Source organism: Anas platyrhynchos, chromosome 4 (genome assembly GCF_047663525.1).
Source record: "Anas platyrhynchos isolate ZD024472 breed Pekin duck chromosome 4, IASCAAS_PekinDuck_T2T, whole genome shotgun sequence".
NCBI classification, from domain to species: domain Eukaryota; kingdom Metazoa; phylum Chordata; class Aves; order Anseriformes; family Anatidae; genus Anas; species Anas platyrhynchos.
In genome coordinates this window covers 15,320,092-15,339,704 of record NC_092590.1, presented here as the reverse complement: position 1 = coordinate 15,339,704, position 19,613 = coordinate 15,320,092, and the positions used below count along the sequence as shown (strand labels likewise).

The 19,613-nt window shown below is 47.0% G+C and overlaps 2 protein-coding genes across 3 annotated transcripts; both read left to right on the top strand.

The window, feature by feature from the left end:
• Positions 1-88: 88 nt before the first annotated feature.
• SRP72 (signal recognition particle 72) lies at positions 89-12,348 on the top strand. Of its 2 annotated transcripts, none has more exons than XM_013108019.3 (19): positions 89-248; positions 733-853; positions 2,659-2,782; positions 3,574-3,717; positions 4,294-4,405; positions 5,161-5,192; positions 5,773-5,897; positions 5,994-6,051; positions 6,247-6,378; positions 6,758-6,886; positions 7,387-7,459; positions 7,722-7,786; positions 8,220-8,315; positions 8,775-8,878; positions 9,456-9,533; positions 10,167-10,304; positions 10,560-10,597; positions 10,916-11,075; positions 12,093-12,348. In XM_013108019.3, exons 1-19 carry the CDS (start codon positions 125-127, stop codon positions 12,265-12,267), a joined length of 2,028 nt encoding a protein of 675 aa, XP_012963473.2. In that variant the 5' UTR covers positions 89-124; the 3' UTR covers positions 12,268-12,348. The 2 variants fall into 2 exon arrangements, with proteins under 2 accessions (XP_012963473.2, XP_071893157.1); XM_072037056.1 differs by having other exon boundaries at positions 8,220-8,319; positions 8,779-8,878.
• Positions 12,349-14,007: 1,659 nt separating this feature from the next.
• ARL9 (ARF like GTPase 9) lies at positions 14,008-19,478 on the top strand. The gene is made up of 3 exons (XM_013108029.4): positions 14,008-14,383; positions 17,029-17,204; positions 18,274-19,478. The coding sequence occupies exons 1-3, from the start codon at positions 14,053-14,055 to the stop codon at positions 18,451-18,453; spliced, it is 687 nt and encodes a 228-aa protein (XP_012963483.4). The 5' UTR covers positions 14,008-14,052; the 3' UTR covers positions 18,454-19,478.
• Positions 19,479-19,613: the final 135 nt, after the last annotated feature.

The window sequence follows — 19,613 nt, the reverse complement described above, 5'->3', positions numbered from 1 at the left end:
AACGGAGGAAGGGGACCCGGGACCGGCCTCCCCCGGCTGCGGGGCGGAGCGCGGCGGTGCCGCCCCCGGGACGTGGCAGGGCGGCCGCGGGGCCCTTCCTCTTCCGAGGGCTCCCGCTCGCAAGATGGCGGCGGCGGCCGGGGCCGGGGCCGGGGCGGGCGGCGCGGCGGCGGCAGCGCTGTGGAGCGAGGTGAACCGCTGCGGGCAGAACGGAGACTTCGCCCGCGCCCTCAAGTCCGTCAACAAGAGTGAGTGCCGCCGGGGATTTGGGGTCGAGTCATGAAATCATCGGAATTCTGTGTCTTTTTATTTATTATTTTTTTTTTCTGGCAGGAAGTGTTAGCGTGTAAAACGCGTGCTTGCCTAGAGCCGCGCTGTTCTGAGGCAGGTGCTTCTCTCTCTGTGTGGCGCTGAGGCAGGTTTTGGCTCCGTGTGCTCTGCCTGGGGGTGAGGTGCCAGCGAAAGGTTTGCTCAGGTGCACGCAGCCTCGCTCCAGGTGTGTTAGCAGAGCGCTCATTTCCTGTAAATTCAGTGTTTGTACCAGGTTCTTCCACATCAGCAGGCTTCTTGCGTGGTCTGAACCAAGGCAAGCCATGCCAGTACCCTTTTTAAAGAAAACAGTCACATCGTTTTAAGGTTTTTTCCCAAATTTAACAACATATGTCTCTCATAAAGCACTACTGTGTCTGATAACGAGTGAGATTGTCATGTTTAAACTCTTTTATTTTCCAGTACTGCAGGTTAGCAAAGACGACGTGACCGCGCTTCATTGCAAAGTGGTGTGTCTTATCCAGAATGGGAGTTTCAAAGAAGCCCTCAGCGTAATCAACACCCACAGTAAAATATTGTCCAGGTGAGTTGTGTCTTGCTGTAGCCTACAAAATGTGAAACTTTAAGTCCCTGAGAAGCTGCTGCAGCTGGAAGCACTGATCGACAACACAAACAAGAGCAGGAGGTGCTCAGAGCCATTGGAATTGGGGGTCTCGGTGAGACACTGATTTCCTGTGGGTGTGAGAGATCGTCTTGATCAATTTGAGACAGTGTAATGGCTTGCTTTTCTGTTGGAGAGATTGGTCATGGAGCTAACTGAACACTATAAAAGAGGCAAATTTTCCTTGTTGACATGGGTGAGCTCCATTGCTGGGAGAAGGGAAGAAGACGTATTTCATGGGAGCAAAGAGAGGCAGGAGAAGCCCTTGCCAGTGGGAGCAAGCTGTTAGCTCTGCATGGCTTTCTCATCATACGTCTTTTCTTTGCCAGCCTGATAGTATCCAGCTTTTGAGGTGGTGCAAATGCTTTGTGCGTGTTCTCAAAAATCAGGATCTTGAAGACAACTTCCGTTTTAGAACATGTCAAACTCCTATATTCCCTTTTAAGTTACTAAGTAGATTTAATTCTTTTCCTAATAAAGATGCTCTTAGTGCAGTGACTAAGATAAAAACTGCTACCCAAGAACTGCCTGGCAGCAGCATTTTTGTATTTCAGATGCTATTCTTGTTAAGGAACTTCCCAGAGAAGTGCCTTTCAGTATCAGAGCCATGAAACTTTTCAATGTTTATATAAGACAATAAATACTATTACCTTATTCACAAACTCCTTCTTTCCTGGGATGAAAGGGGTTTAATTTAAGTTTGTAGCTTGTTTTTTAGTGTGTGATGGGGACAAGAGAAATTTCTCTAAGTGTAACTGGCTTCAAGTTTTCTCTTTAGCTTGGCAGTGCTGTGTCTCTCTGCCCTGGATAGTAGGGAAGGTGGAGGTTCTTGTTCTGTCCTGGAGTTGTCTTGTCCTTCACTCATTTTTTCACTCATTGTCCCACTCATTTGTTTTAATTTTTAATGCCATTTGTTTTTGTTTTTTAAACTTCCGTAATACTCAGCTGATCTGAGATAATTTTAAATAGGGAGAGAAATGGTCACAAGCGTCTGTTGCTGCATTTGTGGCACTAGTGATGAACTGAGGGAATTGCTGATTAATTTTCTCCTAGCTTAAGTGGTAGCTCAGGGGATAGCTGGAGCAGAGCACTCAAGGCTTGATAATGTTTTCCTGCTGGTGTGAGCTTGGTTTTGAAGCCAATTTTATGCTGACATCAGCAAACACTTTTGCTGCAATTGTACTGTGCTGATATTTCAAAATAGGTTACTGTTAGCTTAAAATCTAACAGCTAGGAGGAGCTGTGCTTTATACTACTCCCTTTCTCTCTCTGTGGGAGTTGATTATGTGTCTTTGACAGTTTGCAGTGATGATCTTCTGCTGTAGGGATATGCCTTCTGTTAGGGAAGGAGTTGCAAAATGAAGCTTGCTGTTGTTTTGCCTTTAAACTTGATTCACATTACCAGTAGGAGGTCTGGGGAATTACTGACTGTGTAAACAGCTGATTTGAAATGACATTTTTGGAGACACCGGAAAAAAAAGAAGGTTCATCTTTAAAATGAAGTCTTGGTATTTCTTCTCTGGTTGATATAAAGTAGGTTAAAGATGGTTACAGCACTTGACAGATGAATTATTCAGTAATCTGGGATCATGTGCTCACCTCTGGTGCTTGGCTATTCGGAACATAGTAGTCTGTGCCCAATTAGGGCTGCAGGTGTGTTCAGGCAGGTGAATGTTGTTGAATGAAGACTCCCGTGACTGCTATCAGCCTTTGTCTTGTCGTTGCAGTGATGTTATTGCCTTCGAGAAGGCCTACTGTGAATACAGGTTGAATCGTATCGAAAGTGCTCTCAAGACCATTCAGAGTGCCAGTCAGCAGACGGACAAGCTGAAGGAGCTCTATGGACAAGTGGTAATTACAAGCTTTTCTTCCTGGTGGCAGTTCCGTATGGATGCCTTGGCTCTCTAATCTAATGTGGGGCGACTATGGGGACAGAATTATTTTCTCTGTCTTAAAGGTATGGAGGGGTACTGTTTCCAGCTGCTCCAGTCTGTGCAAAGCCTCAGTTGCCTGTAGAAGACAGACAAATTTTCTGACTGCCACTGAGCCAAAGCACTACGTTCATGACTCCCTCTCCCTTCCTGGGTCTGGCCTGATACAATTTTAGAAGCCGAGGGGGTGAAGGGTGGAGGTTGACTGATCAATTATTTTTTTTGTGGTTAAGCCCTCTTGATCTTTGCCATCAGATACCTGTCCAGGAATGGTTTGTGGGACCTGATGTCTCAGGCATTAGAGGTGAAGCAGAAGAGCTGTTTCTCCCAGGTTGATCAGAACAGTTTGTGAAGACAGTCTTTGGCCGTCTTCTCTCAGTTGCATGAAAAGCTGATGATTTAACTTTTCTCGTAGAGAGATTAATTAATCTGGAAAAAGACTGTCTGAGAAGAAAATCTTATAAAATGCTGCTTCTAAAGAAGCTCCTGTAGGAGTTACAGCTCTGCAGCCTTTATGCATATCTGCTCTTATTGCTTGAGTCCTAGCAGGTACAATTTGCCCATACAGGTAGACGCAAATGTTGGTAATGCTCAGCCTAAAATATACAATGCTGTGCTTCTGCTGATCCATGAGGAGGGAAAAAGGAGGCTGCAGTTACTGGCATAGGCAGGGAAATGCTGTTCTGAAGGCTCACCCCCTCCTGTTTTCAGCTGTACAAGTTGGAGCGCTACGATGACTGTCTGGTTGCATACCGGGATCTCATACGCAACTCCCAGGATGAGTACGAGGAAGAGAGAAAAACCAACCTCTCGGCTGTTGTGGCAGCACAAAGCACGTGGGAGAGAGTGATGCCAGTAAGTGTGTGCTTGTCTGAGTGTTAGAGTGGCAGCCAGGGAGCAAAGGATCCGGAGTCTTAGAGCTCTAAAGGATGGAAATGCATTTCTGTCTCGTAATGTCTTCTGTCTCTTAATGACTTCTAATGACCTAAACCACCTTGTTGTGAAGGGGAATTTTTTTGTTAATGAGTAGTGCAGATAAAGATGTTCTAGTTTCTCAGAAGCCTTTGTTCTGGAGATGTGCATGGCACGCTCAGTTTTCCATTTAGTGCTGCGGATCCTCGCCCTAGTTCTCTAGGGTGCTGCTTCTTACTCATCCTCTTCCAGCAGCGTAAGCAGTCCCCAGGTTCAGGCTGGAGTTGCTTCCTTGCTGATTGTGTCTGACTTCATTGTGCAGTAGGAAGGAAGATTCTTTGCACCGTGACTTAAAATTTGCCAGTTGAAAATGGCCCTTTGAAAATGGCCTCTAGAGGTTTCTGTAGAAAATCTATTTTGCAAGGAATGTGCATGAAAACTATAGCTTGTGTCTGTAGCCCGTCGAATCTGTACAGATAGTTACTGTTTCTGCTGTGCTATGTTTGTTTTTCATGCTAGGAGGATTTGGGCCTTCGAGAAACCACTTACGAGCTGTGTTATAACAGCGCATGCGCGTTGATCGGGCAAGGAAAGCTGAACGAAGCAATGAAGAAACTACGGAAAGCAGAAGGTAAAATCACAGTGAGGTGTGAGAAGCTGCGTGTGACAGAAGCAGTTACCTCCTCTCTGGACACACACTTAAACAGAGAAAGAAGTTTGGACCGTCAATTCAAAAACTGACCAAGAGCAGAATTTTTTGTAGGTGTCCAGATGGTTCTGGGCAGAAGTGGGGTTTTTGTAGAAGCGTTCCTCTGCAGCTCTTTTCCAGAGCTGCACTGCATGTAGCATTTCCTGGCTCTTTTCCAGGCCCCTGATTGGGATGGAATCCCTTTGAGCATTTTTTTTTGAAGTGGGAAGCACACGTGAATGTGATCTCTTCTTGAAGATGTCTCATCTATTCTAACTCCTGGTTTTGTTAGCCTGTATGCATGTGTGTGAGTGTATATATATATGAAAAAAATCACTAATTTCTTTACAATCTGTTTGCTCTTATACATAAATGTCAGTTCTACCCTGATTTTGATGATAGAATAGCAGCTCCCCTTCCTGTTGTGATGAGCATGTGTAAATTTGGGGGTTAGTGAATCTATGTGTGCTGTTTACAATAGTCCTTTGCAAAGGTTTGAAGGTTTTGGTTTGAAGGTTGGACCTTTCAGTGGATAAGGAACAGTCTGCCTGGAGAGGCTTTTCTAGTGATGCAGAAGTTTCAGGATGAGTATCTGCAAGGGATACATGAAAACAGTATATGCTCCCACATGCTTCTAGGCTGTTTTTTCCCCCCCTAAGCCTTCTAAATTCTGTTCTTGCATTTGTTTTTGCTTCTAGAGCTGTGCCGCCAGTCACTCTCAGAAGACACTGTAAGTTGCTGATATTGTTCTGGAAAATGTTTGCTTTGCACCAGCATGAATGAGGGTGTGGTCGTAAAATGTTAAAAAAAATAAAATAAAATAGCCAGATAACAGCCTAAAGCTGCTAACGTGGTATTACCCAGCAAGACATGCAACTGCTGCTGGTACCACTGGTGAGGCTGGAGCAGCAATCGTGGTTGTTGCAGAAGTGTAACACCACAAGTTGCTGCTCTGCTTCTTGCACAGTTGCATGTGCTGGTCCAGGCGGGATGGTTACAGCTTGTCTGGAACCTCCCTGTGACCCATCCATGCTATGAACACGCTGACTGGGTGATGGGAGACTTAGGTGACTTGTAGTCACTGGTTGGTTCAAGTAGAGGGGTAAATTCAGGCTTACAGTAGCAGGTGGGGCTTTCTTTTGGTTTAACCCAGGTTTAACTTGTATTTGTGCTGTGGCTTCACATGTAGTGGCTGGGGTTCTTTGTTGCTAATGCTGCTCAAGACAGCTCATAAACATTTGCCTGCAGAATGCTGAAATGAGGGAAAGAGACCAGATGGCAGCTTCTTTTCCCCCTTGATTTTCCTTCAGGACGCGACTGAGGAGGACACCGAGGCTGAACTGGCCATTATTCACGGTCAGATGGCGTATATCATGCAACTGCAGGGTCGTACAGAGGATGCCCTACAGCTCTACAATCAAATAATCAAGTTGAAGTAGGAGCTTTTCTAAAACTGACATTCATTCTTCCATCTGTAGGGAGACCACTGTTCAATAACATTGTGTTTTCTCCTTTTTTTTTTAATCTGCAGGCCAACAGATGTAGGACTGCTTGCTGTCATTGCAAATAACATCATCACAATTAACAAGGTATAGAATGACCTTGCTCCTTTCAGTGTGGCCCTTCCTTGTGGCTACTCAAGTTGTCTGTTTCTGTGAAGAGAGGGGGATAGTCAGGGAAGACTTTTTCCTAAACAGTAGTTAAATCACAGACCCAGAGAACTTCTCTTGTTGAAGGAATATATTGAAATCATGCTGTGTGATTTATTTTTTTTTTCCCCCCAGGACCAAAATGTTTTTGACTCAAAGAAAAAGGTCAAACTGACCAATGCGGAAGGTGTTGAGCATAAACTCTCCAAGAAGCAGCTCCAGGCGATTGAATTCAACAAAGCTTTGCTGGCAATGTACACTAACCAGGTAGGAGAAACCGATCTGAAGTTGGCTACAGACTTAGCACCTTCCACAGGAGTCTGACTAGGCAAAAATGGATGTGCAGCCTGTAGAAGATACAACCACCTGGCTTAGGCACATAGGTGGGGAAAAATCCCTAAAAAATAGAAGAGCCTGTTGTGTGGTGACCTGAGTGTTGCTGTAGGGAGTACAATGTGGAGATGACCAGGATGAGATGGAATGGGTTTGTGGGGTTCTTAGATGCATCTGAACTGCTACTGAGAGGTTTTTTTCTCGGCTCTCTGTACCTATTTCAGGGAAACCATTGCTAAGATATAACTGGCAGGTTAGCTCTAAATTAGGTGCTTGCAGAGGCTGAGCAAACTATTCTCTTCCCCCTCCTCAGGCGGATCAGTGCCGCAAGCTGTCAGCAAGCCTGCAGTCACAGAGCCCTGAGCATCTGCTCCCTGTGCTCATTCAGGCAGCCCAGCTGTGTCGTGAGAAGCAGCACGCAAAGGCCATAGGGCTTCTGCAGGTAGGTTGAGAGAAGTATTCCTTTGGTCTCGCTCCCTTTAAACTTGCTCTGTGTGTTCTTTGTGCTGTTATCCTTTGTTTTGTCTCGTTTAAATATTCAGGAATATCTGACTGTGCTTATTTTGGCTTAGTTTAATGTTTCTGGAAAGCATTTACACCCAAATGAGCCATGCTGATTTACATGGGATAGTTCCCTTGCACCTCAGATATTTGTAGGAAGTGTCTTCCAGGATAAGCAGTGGGCTCCGTGGCTCTACTCACAAGCAGTTTACAATAGCCTCCTTTTGGAAGGACTGAGTGGCCTGGGATTGAAACCTGAGAGGACACTGGGCCACTGGCACAGTTTGGGGTCCTCGTCTGCTGCATGCTGAAGCCTGCATGTACTGGAAAGCTTTCCTTGGCTCTTGCCAGCTTCCTGTGACTGAGCGTGAGGTCCAGTTCAGCAGAGCAGCAGCCTGGTGCCCGTGCACACGTTGAGTCATTCTATCCTTTGATTCCCAGGACTTTGCAGAGCAGCACCCTGCCAACGCAGCTGAGATCAAACTGACGATGGCCCAGCTAAAAATTGCTCAAGGTATCCAGTGTCTTCCCTTCTCGGCAAACTGTCAGTGCGTAATTATGGTTTAAGGCTTGGGGAGAAATGGGCTTTAGGGGGTCCCCTGTGTGGAGGTGTGTCCTTCATTCCTGGAAATGAGGGAGATAGTTTTAAGAAGGGGATTGTTTTGTCCCCGTTGTTTACCTTTGGCAGGAACTAGTGGAAGATCACAGTCCCCTGTCCACCAGCCAGGATGCAGTGTCAGCGTGGCACTAAGGGCATGTTGTTCCCTCTCTTACAGGCAGTGTCACCAAAGCCTGTATGATTCTGAGGAGCATAGAGGAACTGCAGCACAAGCCTGGTATGGTAAGTAAAACTGCTTGCCCTGGGTCATCTCTAGTTGTGTTTAGGGTGTGTGTACCTCATTTCTTCAGTACTGATTTTTTTTTTTTTTTTTCGTGGCTGTTGGGGTAGAGATGGGGGGAGAAAAAGGTTTATAGTGAAACTGGGTCCAGTGGCAAGCAAAGGAAGTGCCAAGACAAGAAATCTCTTCCTGTGAATGCAGTCCTAAGCTTGTACTGTAAGAGAAGGATTGTTGGTGACATTTCTTCACGAGGGACCTTCAGGTAGGAAGGTCTTGCCTGGGTATCCTGCCTGTCACCATAGCTGCTTTCTAGGGACAGAGCAAAAAGCTCACATTGCCTCTGTCTTGAGGAAATCTTGTGAATTAAATGCTAGCTCTCTGTCTACAGACAGCTTGTGTGAGGATCTGTTATAAGCTGCTCTTGAACGTTTGCAGGTGTCTGCGTTGGTGACAATGTATAGCCACGAAGAAGACATTGACAGTGCCATCGAAGTCTTCACGCAGGCTATCCAGTGGTATCAGCAATTCCAGGCAAGTCAGTCCCGAGGAGGTAATGCGGTCTTTTCTAGGTAGCCCAAGCTCAGCTTTTCCCACTGATGCACAGCCTCAGCAGTTCATCCAGCTGGGGTTTTGGAGAGCTATGAGCTCCTGTTTTGTAAGCATTTGTTTTATCACTGCTGCATTATTTTGGATGTGTTGCAAAGAAGGAGAAGCAGATCATTACTTTTCCTGTCAGATTAAGAGAGTGGGAGCTGTGGGTGCCCAAATGTAGCAGTCAGGCCTCCTCTCTGATTAGAAAGCACTGTGGATCAATGAGCAAGCTGCCTCATCCCATACAGTCTTGCCTCACTTCCTAGAGTGCAAAGATGGTCTAATTCTGTATGACAGGGTGCTAACTCCCTGGCCAGGTCTCTGGGGCATTAAAGCCAGCTAGAGCTGGGCTCCGTGTTGTGAAATTAAAGACCTAATTAGAGCTGCTTTGTCTTTCAGCCAGAGTCTCCTGTTCATTTGTCACTGATAAGGGAAGCTGCTAACTTCAAATTAAAGCATGGCAGGAAGAAAGAAGCAATCAGCGACTTGGAGGAGCTCTGGAAGTGAGTTGTGTGGCTGCTAAACAGGGAGTCTCTGCCCACAGACCTCTGCAAGCTGCCTGGTGCCAGGTCGTTTTTGACAATGTTGGTTCACCAGCAGCCCTCTTACAGAGTTGCTTTTGTGCAGAGGTTCCAATGCAAAGCCATGTTTGTGAAGGTAGGGGAGCACTCATTTGGTCTGTAGCTGACATTCACTTGAAAACCTGCCTGACTTGTCCTGGAGGACTCCTACATGCAGTGCAGGTTGCTTTGGTGACTGGGACATGTGCATTTTTCTAGTGCTGCATAAACCATGGATGTCTTAAGTTTTCATTTTTTTATCTACTTGGTGGGATATGAGAGAGTTCTGTTAATTTGCCTTTGCAACTGGAACTTCAGGGGGTTTTGTCTTTCATTGCCTGCTTTTTGATAGTGTGATATCTGCTCCTCTCTCTGCATCAGTGATGTTTGGTGGTGTGCTCTGTAGGGTACCACAGACTGGCATAACCTGTCCCCACAGGTAGCATCCGTGCTCGGGTAGCATGCAACAGGTTTTGGGATGAGTGTATGACTTGAGCCTTCTGTTTTTTCTTCTCCAAAGGCAAAACCCAAAAGATGTGCACACGCTGGCACAGCTCATCTCTGCCTACTCCCTGGTGGACCCTGAAAAAGCTAAAGTGTATCCTTTTTAGTGCCAAGGCATTTGGGCATTGCTTCTTTGGATTTCAGTTGTGTGGGGAATTTGGACCCGTTCTCACCTGAAGAAAGGCAAGGAACATCTCCAGTTGGGTATCCGGGCCAAGTTTTCTGGAACTACTTTATTTTCTGACTGGTGTGATTACTGTGAGATTCCAAGACCCTTTTGTCTTTGGCCTCCTCTCTGAGATGTGGTAATTTAAGACTATCAGGAATAAAAATAGGAGCTTCTCCATATTTTCTGCTGCAGTCTTGGACCTGTGGTAGTAATGCAGGACTGTGCCCAACAGAATATGGCTAAACTCTCCCTGACCCAAAACGTCAGGTTCCCATACAGCTTTTGCCATCTAGAACAGTTTTCAAAGTAAGTTGCTGCTTCTATCCCCCACCTCAAAGAAGGGAAAAATGAGGCAGAGGGCAATTAAGCAGATCACTCCAGCTTGGGCAGGGAGCTGGGGCTGGCCCTGTAGGTCTGCCTGGTATTGCCATCAGGCTGAATTTGTTTAAGCTGATGTTTTCTTTTGGTGCTTGAATAAAGGTGGGAGTTTCTTTGCTTGCTGCTTGCCAGTTGTGTGTTAGCTTTCCTGGTTTGCATCCCTGAACTCTTCCTTTGCAGTCTCAGCAAACATTTGCCTTCCTCAGACACTATGTCGCTGAAGGTAGATGTTGATGCCCTGGAGAACTCCCATGGAGCGACCTACGTTCGGAAGAAAGCTGGGAAACTCACTGGAGACAACCAGCAGAAAGAGCAAGGGTAGCGTGCTGCTTTGGCCCTGGCACAGACGTTTTTTGGGATGGTGTAGGAGCCACACCTGCTGTGGTAGGGGTATTGGTGCAGCAGATGCCCTAGTGGAAGGGGGAGCCTGTTGTGTAACTGCAAGGAGCTTCAGATAGCAGCAGACCAAGTTTTTAGAGAGATGGGAATGGTTTAGCTTCTTCCAGAACTAGCTTTTGGTTGATTTCTCACAAAAGCTGTGTCACAGTGGCTGTTTCCCTGCTTGCTTTTCAGGCAAGGGGAGGTGAAGAAAAAGAAGAAGAAGAAGAAAGGTAAGTTGTACTTCCTAGATGTTAATAAGGCACAGACGCAGAGAGCTGGCCAGATTGTTTCTTCTGGTAGCTAACCTTCAGCTCCTTGGGATCTGGGACTCGTGAACTGAGGTGTTCATGACCAATTGCTCATCCTGTGTGGGGCATTTCTCCACAGAAGGGAGAGCAGCTCCCTGACAGGACATTTACAGTGTCTTGTGTTGTGGGTTGCTGGGGTCTGTGTAATTTGTCTCTGCTGACAACCCCCATGTATCCCTTGTTGACACCTCTCTAGCATGTTGACCCCCATCTCATTTCCTGGCACTGGCTGTTCTGCAGGAAAGCTGCCCAAGAACTACGACCCCAAGGTAACTCCTGACCCTGAGCGGTGGCTGCCAATGCGAGAGCGTTCCTACTATCGTGGACGGAAGAAGGGGAAGAAGAAGGATCAGGTTGGCAAAGGAACTCAGGGTTCAACCACAGCTGGTTCCTCTGAACTGTAAGTACCCACTGCTGGGTTTGGTGTGGGGAATGAATCCTGGGTGGCTCAGAAGTGTGGCTTTGTGCTTTCCTGAGGCTCTGTCACCTCACCGGCCCTGGGTAGCACAGCTGAAGCTGCACTTTGTCACTTGAACCTTCTACCAGGTGCCCTTCCAGAAGTTCTCTATAATTGACTGAGAAGCAAAATGATATGATAGGCATGCTCGAAGGTGCCAAGGTGCAAATAAAATCCCAGAAGTGTTTTTATACGCTTTTCTTAGCTTTGAGGGCTAGATGAATTTTGCATGGCATCGCTCAACCTATTTGCTTTTGTCTTTTGGTTACTGCTAGCCATTATTTGGGAAAGTACCGTACATCCCTCTAACTTGATCTTGATTTGAGCTGGAATCAGGGTTTTCCTTTATGTATGAGGCCTCACAGCAAGCTGGTGACTTACTAGCATCTGGGAGAAGGAAGTACATTTAAAATAATAGCGACATAGGGAACTGCTAGTCAGGGATGATACAGCTCTTCTTTATACAGCTGTCTCTCCAAATGGAAGCATGAAAAGCCTTTTGTGGTACTGTTAGTTTGAGCAGTGTTTGCAAAGAGAGCAGGCACAAAGGTGCCTTTGTCATTAAGGAGAAAAAGGATGTTGGTCTGCAACTGCATATCTGGGGGCCTTAAAAGGGTTTTCTTGCATTTGCATGAGTGTCAACTGTCTATTCAGAAGTTGAAAGCCGTGCTTTTGTTGTTGGGATTTCTGCTGTCTGATGAGCATCAGTTAGAAGGTGATTGCCTGTCCTTTGAGACAAGTTCCCATCATCCATCAACCCTCCTGTGTACACTGAAGCTCATTTAAGATGAGCAAAATCTCCTTGCTTGAGTGCTCTCGCATCCATGGTGGTGTTGTAATGCTATTTTATATGACAGCTAAGCTACTCTATCTTTTGCTCTCAGCTTCCTGCCCAGCTGTTGCTACAGTGCCATATCTCCCAGGTGTTTGTGAACCGATGTGGTGTATTTTTCTCTGTAGGGATGCCAGCAGGACTGCCAGCAGCCCACCTACCTCCCCTCGGCCCGGCAGTGCTGCCGCTGTATCGGCTGCGAGTAACGTCATCCCTCCCAGGCACCAAAAACCTGCTGGTGCCCCAGCCACCAAGAAGAAACAACAGCAGAAGAAGAAGAAAGGGGGTAAAAGCGGATGGTAAAAAGCAGGATGTGTAACCTCCCTCCTTCAGTAGGTGATGCTGGTTGCATAATAAAGGTCAAAAGCCAGTGGCGGTGAACGACTCGTGGCATCCAAATCTCTCTGTGCTCTGGGAGGAGATGGGCTGGTATGGACACCGTGATAATGTCTGCTCACCGAGTTGTCTTCCTTACATTAATTCCCACTGTGGCTCGTCTTCCTCCAAAGCTGTGTTAGTATGGAGCACAAATCAGAATAAGGAGCCCCACGGAGTATGGGGGGCTGCTATGCCTCCCGCTCAAGCAGGAGGCCTGGGGTGCTGCATGCGGGAGCGGCTGCAGTACTGTCACAAGGGAACAAGGGTGGGTGAAAAGGACCATGGCCTTATTTGGTTCCGTCTTGTGCCTCTGGGGAACTGCATTCTTAACTGTAAATACACACAGAGCTTGTAGCTTATTTCTGGAGTGAGAGCTGTTCCATATGTGCAGCCCCAGGAGCTGCATGCTTCCCAGCTCCTGCTCCAACTCCTCTTTTAGTTGGTAGCAGAAATTACTTGCTGGGACAGCACACTGGATTTACGAAGGCCTGTTTTTGAGAGTAGCAAGCTCCCTTGAAAGTTGGAGTAATGATGCCTTGCATCTCTTCTCTCCACCGCTGTCAACAACTGCAAGTTAGAAGCTGGATTGTTGGGCTTAATGTTTAACTGCATCCCCCAGTGAGGGTTAGGAAAGTCCCCTTTTCTTCATCAAGCTCTAACAGCCCTCTCTGCAGGTTGATTTTTATGTTTCCCCTTTCATGACTGCAAATCTAACTTCCTCTGCTCTTGTACCCTTCCCCAGCCATCCTTGTCACACAGTGCCCTGCAGCCTGGGTAAAATGGTGCTGGTGGCATGGGTCAGGGCTTCATACTACAGCAAAGACTTTCCTGGAGTTATGATAAGAAAAGGAAAAAAATGATTTTCAAAATATTTAACCTTGTGTTTTGGGTTGTATGCTGTATGCATGCCAGGTAGTTCTGGACGACTGTGTAAAGAAACTAAACATTTAAGAGCAGTCATTTTTTTATCAATAGCTAAGCACAGAGCAGTCAAATGGGGAAGGAAACTCTGGCCTGGCTGTGGTATCTGTGGATTCAGACTGTAAGTATGGAGGGAACTGGCTGTTACCATAAAACCCAAATGCAGCCTGTAAAAAGAAATCTGTCCACGTTGCTTAACTTCCAGAGCTGTGGAACAACCAACGGTGTGTTGAAACGTTAGCTTTATGCTACTCCTGCATGTGCCAGTCAAAGTATTTGTCAGATTTATCTGACAGCATCTCCGCAAGCAATGTCCTCGGTGTTTTGTCCTAGTTGGTCACTGACCACAGGCGCAGATGGTCTTGAAAAACAACAGACGGACTGGATTACACAGAAGATAAGCTGAGGGGGGAGAGCACGACGTTAAGATGGCAAAGTGTGTGGCAGCTGACCTGGCGTCCCCTCTTCTGCTGCGTTAGTGGGGGGCACGGCGCAGTGAAAAATAGCGAAAACAAAGCGTTTGTGATGGTTGTGCTGGAGAAACATGGCCCATTTTGAAAGGAGGCTGTGGGTGAGGTGGAAGAGGTGCAGCAGCTCTCCCAGCACCCTCACCCACCTCTAGCAACTCGCGCTGCAAAACCATTTCACCAGGCGTAGACACCGCCTGACAGGGAAAGCCTGCGCTTGAAGGGATTTAAACCTCGTCCTGTGGGTGGAAGCATGCGCAGGGGAAGCCGAAAAGGGGGAGCCTGCAGGGGGAGCCGCCTCCCCGCCACAGCCGGGCCGGCCATGGGCAGCCGCCTGCGGCTCTGCGGGGCCGCCCTGGCCATGGCGGGCGGCGCGGCCCTGGCGGCCTGGGCGTGGGCCCGCCTGAGGGGCCGGGGGGCAGGGCGGGGGGAGCCCCCCGCACCGAGGCTTGGTCCCGTCCCTTCCATCGGTGTCGCCCCGCAGGGGAAGCGGCAGGGCAGGCAGATCCTGGTGCTGGGGCTGGATGGCGCGGGGAAGAGCAGCCTGCTGCAGGCGCTGGCCACGAACCAGGTGAAGCGCAGCCTGGCGCCCACCGAGGGCTTCAACGCCGTCTGCATCGCCACCGAGGAGTCGCAGATGGAGTTCCTGGAGAGTGAGTGAGGTTGATTTTACTGCCTACGAGCTCCTGTCCTGCGTGCTTGTGTTTTAAAGCCTCGTAGCTCCTCGTGCCTGCTCCGCTAACGCAGAGCCGTGGTTGTTTGCCCTGTGGAGATCCTGCTTTCCCACCCTGCTCGGTGCTCAGGGCAAGCGTAGAAGAGGTGAATAAGGTGAAAGAGGAGAACACACAGAGCTCTTCTTCCTGCTTTTTCTTCAAAAACGTATCTAAGGGACCCTGGAGTCAGGTCAGTGCCTGGTATCGAGAGGCTGACACCCTAACCTCACCGGTGCCAGCTTTCTGCAGGGACAGAGGCTGCCATTTAGTTCTTCCTGTGCTGTGCCAGGGCTTGACTGGCAGAGCTGGCGGCTAGCCCAGGGACGCCTCAGTACCTTTGTCAGCAAGCACAAAGCAGCTGTGCTGTTACCAGGCAGACGGTATTCAGGATGTGAGGATGAAGCCTCTAAGACAGAGCGTCGTTCCCACTCCTACCATGGAAGTCTCTGCACCATGCTAGGGAAAACACCTCTTCAGAGATGCTTAGAGTCTGTGTCCCCCTCCTGGTTGGTATTTGACACTTGTATTTCCCACTGGCTTTGCTGGGAGTGAGGTGGTCTCTGAGCTAGAGAAACCCACAGGATTTCTGCTGCTGCCTGCAGGTTGCTTGGGCCCAGTGCAGTGCAGGATGGTTGTTTCCGAGTCAGCCTTCCCTCTCTGGTTCAGGTTGGTAGTGACTGAGATGTGTTGGCTACGATCTGACCCATGGGAGATGAAATGTCTCAAGCCAATTTCAGCCAGGTAAATCCATGCATGGCTCTCTGATCTGTTACTTACCCAGTCTGTACCATTGCTTAGACCAGAGGTTAGCAGCCTGCACTATGAACGTGTAGCTCATTATGATCTTCAGACAGTAGGGGTTTTATTTTGCCAGCCTGGACAGATAGAAAAAAATCACTTTTTTTGTACCATCATGTAAATAAGTAGGTGGAATCTTGCCTCTTCAAGGAGCTCCTGGCTTCTGCTGACTTGCTGCTACTGGTTTGGGAAAGAAAAAATGTTCACTATGAGGTTGCAGACCCCTGGTTTATGCTATGTATGAATGCACTGAACAAAAAGAATAGCGATGAGTATAGAGAACATCCCAGTACAGAGTCAGAGCTATCTGCCCCAAGTGTAAGGTCAGTTACAGTCTGTTGGCTCCTTCCCCCAGTGGCGGACTTGCATCTGCAGGCAGAGCTGCACTGGGGCTCTTGAAGATGAGGCACAAACACCCTAGGAGGGAAACGTTGCTTCACTTTGTGTGTTCTTGAAACTGGTAAATAATTTTGACTTAAGGCAAAATTGCTCAGAAACAACAGATTTACTAAGGGCAGTGAATTTGATAGGCTGGCTAGCAAGTCAGTTTTGAAAAGAGTTCCTAAATAAGACAATAAACTATTACAGGGAAACTAAATATATTGCTTCGGGAACTTGCTGCAGTTGGAGTCAAGTCACCCCTGTCTCTTGAGCCAAGTGTTCTGCAAAGTACCTTCACGCACACCCCCCCTCCCTGCCCTTGATTGCCTAGAAGTGATAGACCTGGAGAGCTGAAAATATACAGAATCACAGAATGGTTGAGGTGGGAAGGGACCTCTGGAGATCACCTGGTCCAACCCCCTGCCAAGCAGGATCACCTAGAGCACAGTGTGCAGGATGGCATCCAGGTGGGTTTTGGATATCTCCAGAGAAGGAGACTGCACAACCTCCCGGCAGCCTGTCCCAGGGCTCTGTCACTCTCCCAGTAAAGAAGTGCCCTCTCATATTCCATGGAATTTCCCATGCTTCAGTTTGTGCCTGTTGCCTCTCATCCTGTCGCCTCCCTGAAGTGCTTAATATACTGTAAGCTATTTCTGCTTCTCTTAAACTCAGCACCACCAATGTTCTCAGATGGGAACAGCAATCTCAGGCACGCGGCTTCACCACAGAACTGTTAAAAGCCCTGGTTTTGAAGGTGAATATCTTTCTTCCATAGCCAACAGAGTCTGGGTAGAATTGTATCCTGTGCAAAGATTTATCCCATCGCGTAAGGACAGCTCAAAGAGTCTGTTGGAACTTGATTTTTATCTCTTCCTAAACACTTCTGGTGCTTTGACAATACGAAAGCTGTGTGCGAGTTCTTGATTTAGTCCCTAGTGTAATGCAAATCTGATGAGAGCCCTCCCCATGCCAGAATTAAATTTCTCTCTAGGAAATTGTAGGCCTGCTTTGTCTGAAGATGCTATCCTTTGTCTGAAGGGCATCCCTGTGAAACGGGGACATTCTCACGTTGTCCTTCTGGATACTGAACCTTTTTCCGCTGTCCCTTCTGGCTCGAGAACAAGACCCATGTTGCAGAAAGCAACCATTTAAAAACAAAACAAAAACAAACAAACAAACAACAAAAAAACAAACCTCAAGAGCTTGCAATAGAAAGATTTTTATTTCTTTCTGAGCACACTCAAGCCTGCCTTTTCCCCTGACTGGGGAAAATAAAGCTATTTCTGTGCTCGTGTACAGTAACCCAAATTCCTTGGGTTTTCAACCCAGAGCCTGCTGTCTGGACCTCTGGGAGCTGTGCTGCTTGGATTATTTGGTGAATCTTGTGTTGCTGTGTTCTCTTCCAGTTGGGGGCAGTGAATCTCTGCGTTCATACTGGAAGATGTACCTGCCCCAAGTGCTGCTGCTGATCTACGTCGTGGACTCAGCTGATCATGCTCGGCTGCCTGTGGCGAAACAGCTGCTTCATCAACTGGTCGAGAACAACTCCACCCTGCCCGTGGTGGTTCTGGCCCACAAGCAGGTAGGAGTTCCCTGCCCTTACTTGAGCTTGGGCTGGCAGCAGCTCTGAAAACAGCTAATAAAGCTTTTCAAAGAAGGCCACACGCTGGGGAGTTTTCTGAGGCACCAGCTGACAGCAAAGGAAATTAATCTGGCGTTGAGTTTTGGACCTGTAAGATGAAGGTCCTGCACTCAGAGATGGTGCAAAACAAGCTGTGGGTGGAAATAATGGTGAAAACTGCTGCAGAGCTGCAAGGCTTGAGAGCAGCAAGGGAGACCGCAGTTGAACCTGGAATTAGGTTTCTCTTCTGAATAGCTGTCCCTGGGTACCTCTTTACCTAGCAGCCCCCACGTAGCAAAGCACAATTGTTTGCTTTCACATCGTCTGTTTAGTTGCTCCTGTGGTTGCTTGCTGAAGCGTAAGAGAAGAGGAGCTTTCTTCACAAGGCAATGTTTTCTTCTGATTTCTGTGAAAGTGTCAATGACTGATACCTGTAGTAGATGACAGAACAGCTGAAAGTCTTTAAGTGCAGATTTTTTATTATTAATTTTTTTTTGGAGCCATGTGCTTGGTTTGTTCTACATTGTTACCACCCAAATATCTGTTAACTTAGATGTGTTGCTAGCAGTCCTTTGTATTAGTCTCATCAGTCTTGGCTTCATCAAACACAAATGCTACTGCTGATTCTCTAGGTCCCTGAGACAGAAGTGCTGGGGGCTGGGAAGGTAATGAGGGAATGACTGTTGTGTATTTGCCCTGTTCTTGTAACTTTATGTGGGGTGCTTGGGGTCTTGGACCAGCAATACTTTTTTTCTAGCTTGTACAGCTAGTCATACATTATTATTGGAAACACTGAAATAACTGGGAGCAGAGCTGTACCCTTATTTCTTCGGGAAGAAGTCAGGTTAAGGATAAACATCTTGGTTCCAAAGCATTTTAGGGCATGGGAACACGATCACGTAAGGGTACATAGAAGAGCAGTGCCCCCAGATATTCTGAGACCCTTCCCCTCCCTGAGGAAAGGCTCAGAGCAGGACTGGTGCCGCCACCTCTTGCAACTAACAGGCTTGTTTTTGGTTTTGTGTGTCAGGACCTCGAAGGTGCATACTGCATCACAGATATCCACGATGCTCTGGCACTGTCTGATATCGGGGACAAGAGGAAGATGTTCTTGATCGGTACCCACGTGGCAGAGGATGGCTCAGAGATCTCCTCCAGCATGAAGGATGCCAAGGAGCTGATAGCAGAGCTGTTTTTGGAAATGCAGTGACTTTTCCTTCAACACAATTCTTGCAGTTGTGGAAGATGAGGTGTTAGTACGTGGTCGGTTTGCCACGTGGCAGCTGAAATGTAGAAGTACCTTTTCCTTGTGGGTGTGGAATTCCTCTGAAAACGATATCTAGTTGGTAAGAAAATCTATTTCATAGTGTTTTTAAAATACCTTTGGAAAATAATGTATTTGTAGCCTATTTGTAGGGGAAAGTGAAACTCTCAGACAGCAGAGTTAGGGGTATGTATAGCTTAGGCTGAGACGGCCGCTTGCCAGGTTGGAATTAACCGTCGGCTTTAATGAACCAAAGTTGTATTCAGTGAATTTAACCTAGCCTGAAGTCTCAGGTTTAAATTGAATTATGTTTACTTCATAGGTAATGGATTTTACAGCAACTCTGTTAGTCGAGTTGTTCTGTTAAAAATGAGACCACCTCTTGAGAGTGCCAGAAATGTAAAATCCTGTGACAGAACTGCATTTTTGACAGTGACAATCTCTGTTTTTGCTCTATAGGAGCTGCCTTTTAGGGGAGTGACAAATTGGTAATTTCTGGAAATTGGGCTTGTTTACAGCTTCTTTAGTGGATAAGAAAGACGAGAAAATTAAAGCAATAAGACATTAAAATTTTCTTTGCTTACGGGGGAAAAAAAAAACCACAAAACAGTGCAATTTAAGGTCGTGATTGAAAGCATTTAAGTTAGGTTGGCATCAGAGGTTGGGGGAATCCATCAGTTTGAGTGACTTATTTTGGTTTAGTCCAGATTGTGCTTGAGCAAGCAGTGTCATGGGTGAAAAATTCATTGCTTTTGGGAAGTGATTTCTGTTAGCACAGCAGATAAGGAAGATGAGTTGGAAAGGAGCGTTACTTTCTCAGTGTCAGTGTCCTTGTAATTACACTCCAAACAAGTGATTCAGGTTCCAGGCAGTACTGCAAAAGACACGTTTTATAACCAAATGTATTGTACAAGTTTTTTCTAGTTTTGTCCTTTGTAACAGATGCATAAATCAGAAAATTTTACTCTTAATGACTGGTCTGGGTTTCATTTACTTCAACAAGGAATGGCACAGCAGACCTTCATGGCTTTTCTTGGACAGCTACCTTTAAAATTGTTCTTTTTGCAATTCTGTAAGGGATGGGTGCTCGGCTGGCCTGTCTCTGT

Excerpts from the sequence above, each read along its gene's own strand:
- SRP72 (XM_013108019.3), top strand. The coding sequence starts at position 125 with ATGGCGGCGGCGGCCGGGGCCGGGGCCGGGGCGGGCGGCGCGGCGGCG. Across the intron at positions 249-732 it reads CCTCAAGTCCGTCAACAAGA|TACTGCAGGTTAGCAAAGAC; the intron begins GTGAGTGCCGCC and ends TTTATTTTCCAG. Across the intron at positions 5,193-5,772 it reads AGTCACTCTCAGAAGACACT|GACGCGACTGAGGAGGACAC; the intron begins GTAAGTTGCTGA and ends ATTTTCCTTCAG.
- ARL9 (XM_013108029.4), top strand. The coding sequence starts at position 14,053 with ATGGGCAGCCGCCTGCGGCTCTGCGGGGCCGCCCTGGCCATGGCGGGC. Across the intron at positions 14,384-17,028 it reads GCAGATGGAGTTCCTGGAGA|TTGGGGGCAGTGAATCTCTG; the intron begins GTGAGTGAGGTT and ends GTTCTCTTCCAG. Across the intron at positions 17,205-18,273 it reads TGGTTCTGGCCCACAAGCAG|GACCTCGAAGGTGCATACTG; the intron begins GTAGGAGTTCCC and ends TTTGTGTGTCAG.